Source organism: Vicia villosa, linkage group LG3 (assembly GCF_029867415.1).
Source record: "Vicia villosa cultivar HV-30 ecotype Madison, WI linkage group LG3, Vvil1.0, whole genome shotgun sequence".
In the NCBI taxonomy this organism is placed as follows: domain Eukaryota; kingdom Viridiplantae; phylum Streptophyta; class Magnoliopsida; order Fabales; family Fabaceae; genus Vicia; species Vicia villosa.
In genome coordinates, this window is record NC_081182.1 from 45,189,123 (window position 1) to 45,192,109 (window position 2,987).

A 2,987-nucleotide genomic window follows, 5' to 3' on the forward strand; every position below is an offset into this window, starting at 1 on the left:
GCCGCCATTTCTGCACCGCTAAGACAATAACCATCAACTCAAGCTGATACACAAATTTTAGCCTGCCTCTGTAAGATAAAGCTTCGCTCAAAAACACCAATGGTCTGCCCTGTTGCATCAAAGACTGCTTCTAACCCAATTTCGGAAGCATCTATTTCTATTTCAAATGGAATTTGGAAAGTAGGCATGTAGAACAAAGGTAACTCTAAAGTCATGTGTGGATTGGCTGGTATATCCACAGAAAAGCAGGAAATATTAGCAGCAGTTGTTAGTGAATAATAAATAATTTTACATTAGAAATAGGCTACTTCTAAAACACACTAGTGTCTTGATGTCCCTTCATTTTTTTTATTCCTCTATCAACAAAATAGACTCTTTTCATAAACTTATTTTGGGATGAAAGCCCTGATCCTGAGTCATAAGGAATACAACAAAATAAATAAGGACAGCAAAACTAAGGTACAAGGAAAAGGAAAACAAATTCATTTGTTCACCTTTATTCCAATTTAGATTTTACAGAAGCCTTTTTTGGCTTATCACTTGAAGTTCTTACTTGAAACAGTTAAAAGTTGATTGAGAGATATTTGTCCCTCCCATAAATCCTTCTTTATTTCATACCTATGCTTAATTCTATCATCTAACTTGTATCCAAGAAATGCAGGAAAATCCAGCAACTCCTTAATGTCACGATCCATCTCCTCTGTCAAATACTTTATCTTCTTCTCTAGAGAGGCGTGATTATACCACAGTATCGGTGGATGCTTCTTACTCATAGCAAAAATTTCTTCGGACGACAACCCAGAATTCAAGAATAAACTCACCACCTTCTGCATATTCCCACAGCTTGTTCTAGTAGAAGCCGCAATCGCCATTGCCAACTCTTTTGTCCTATATTCATACCCAATCTTGACCAAAAACAAAAGCTTAGAAGCAAGATTCTTGCGGAACGAAATGCTCAAAAACACCGGTGCTCGGAACAAAAATTTAAAGATATCACCCGAGTCTAATCCACAATCCTTGAGAAATTGTATTCTAGGACGCAGTTTCGTCTCTCTACTATTAGTGAAGATAGCTGGAAACACCAACACTATCGTAAATATTTGTTGATCATCAAGTTCTGCAAAAGACTTCAAGAACTCTATATGTTCCTCAACATGTTCCACAGTATAATTCAAGATAATAGGAAACCTATTCAGCACTTTCCCAACACTATCGTCATCTCCGCCACTTAACTCAGTAAGAACCCTAATTCTCGGTTTCAGCTGATTATCCAAATCATAGTTGAGAATTGCAGGGTTCTTCACAATCAAATCAACACCACCGAATGGTTTTAAGAAACTAATTACTCTTTCAATTTCTTCCATTGACCTATGACAAATTGCCTTTGACAAACTCACTTTGTTAAGCACATGTGCAATCTTATCAACCCCAATTCCACTGTCAATAAGCAATTGAACCTTGTGAGGAAAATCAGATAATTCTTTTGGCTCATTAGCCAATAAAAGAAGTTTCACCTTAGCTTCCTCAACCTGTCCTTGCAATTCATTTCTCAAAAAGCTTAGCAATGGGTCAATTTCATTTGAAGTTAGCACATTCAATTGCTCTGTAACTATGTGATTGATGGACATACGACCTAATCCAAGAGATTTTAAAGAAAGAATGCGATCCCGCAATAAATCTAGTTGTATCGAGGTCAGTTCGGAAGCATTGCTTAAGAGCAAATTGGTTTCCTCAAAGCTGATACCGATTTCTTGAAACAAAGTGACAAGTCTGACTGCAAATAAAACAAAAAATAATAGTAAGAAGATTGCTTATAAGGTGTTTGAGAAAATGCGTGTGAGAAATTTATTTACCGTATTGGAAATCGAGATTGGGCGTGTGGGAAGTGCAGCGGCAGTGGGTGGAGAGTCGAGATTGGGAAAGGAAATAGTTGCTGTTTGGTGGTTGTGATTTGGTGAGTGGGGAGATGAAGGGTTGGGTTGTAAGATGACGAGAATGTGAAGGAAGAAAGGTTGTTATAGAAGAAGAGCAATGGCATGGAGGATTAGAGAATAGAGGGAGTGCTGCTAGCGCCATTTCAGCAAAATGGAAGTTTCTCTAATCAGAATTTACGACAGTGCTGCCCATTCACGGCCATGGCTAAAATAATAAGGATATGGATAGAAAATGCCCTTATCTATTGTATAAAAGGTTTAATTAGCTATGCAATTCTTTGTTTAAATTTTTAAAAGTAAAATCAATTTAAACATAAAAAATAAATATTTATAGTAAATAGATTTTAATTCAAATAATTAGCTGAACTTTGGAATGGAATATATATTGCATTTACTTAGAAGTTATATTAATAGGAATGGTTGTCCGGATGTAAAAGTGATCAATAATAATTAGAATGATATTTGATGGTGGTGATTGATGGTGATCAAAATGATAGTCAGAATAGTGGTTAAAGTAGTAGTCAATGGTGGTCAGATTAATGGTGTACCATGGTTAGAGTTGTTTTTAGAAAGATAGTCGTGAGTAATGATTCACTCCATTTCCTATACTCCATTTCTTTTCCATTATTATAGTTTTGTGTATATATTACACGTATTTCTAAGACGTGTGACACATATTTATTATTTATTTAACTTTATGCACATAAAACTATAGTAATAGACCCTCCATTTCTTTTTAGGAAATGGAATGGATCCTTACTCGATAGTCGTTGATAGTGGTCAAAGTGGTGATTAGAGATGAGTGTGTAGTAATATGTAATTGTCTAAGTATTGGCTATTACTGGTAAAAAAGTAAGGATGGTGATCATAATGATAATTAGTGGTTATCATATTAAAGATCATATATAGGTGAATAAAATGGTGGTTGGATGTGGTTAGTGGTAGTCAAAGTGGTGGTTCGAATAATAGTCGGTGATGGTCATAATGGTGGTTTAGAGTAGTAGTTATAGTGGTAGTTGGTAATAAACTGACGGGTGATGGTTAGAGTGATGG

At 35.6% G+C, this 2,987-nt stretch overlaps 1 protein-coding gene across 1 annotated transcript; it reads right to left on the reverse strand.

Annotated features, from left to right (window-relative positions):
* Positions 1 to 419: 419 nt before the first annotated feature.
* Positions 420 to 2,147, reverse strand: LOC131661244 (transcription termination factor MTERF8, chloroplastic-like). The gene is made up of 2 exons (XM_058930705.1): positions 1,854 to 2,147; positions 420 to 1,774 (listed from the first exon to the last, which is right to left on the reverse strand). Exons 1-2 carry the CDS (start codon positions 2,074 to 2,076, stop codon positions 537 to 539), a joined length of 1,461 nt encoding a protein of 486 aa, XP_058786688.1. The 5' UTR covers positions 2,077 to 2,147; the 3' UTR covers positions 420 to 536.
* Between the last annotated feature and the right edge of the window lie 840 nt (positions 2,148 to 2,987).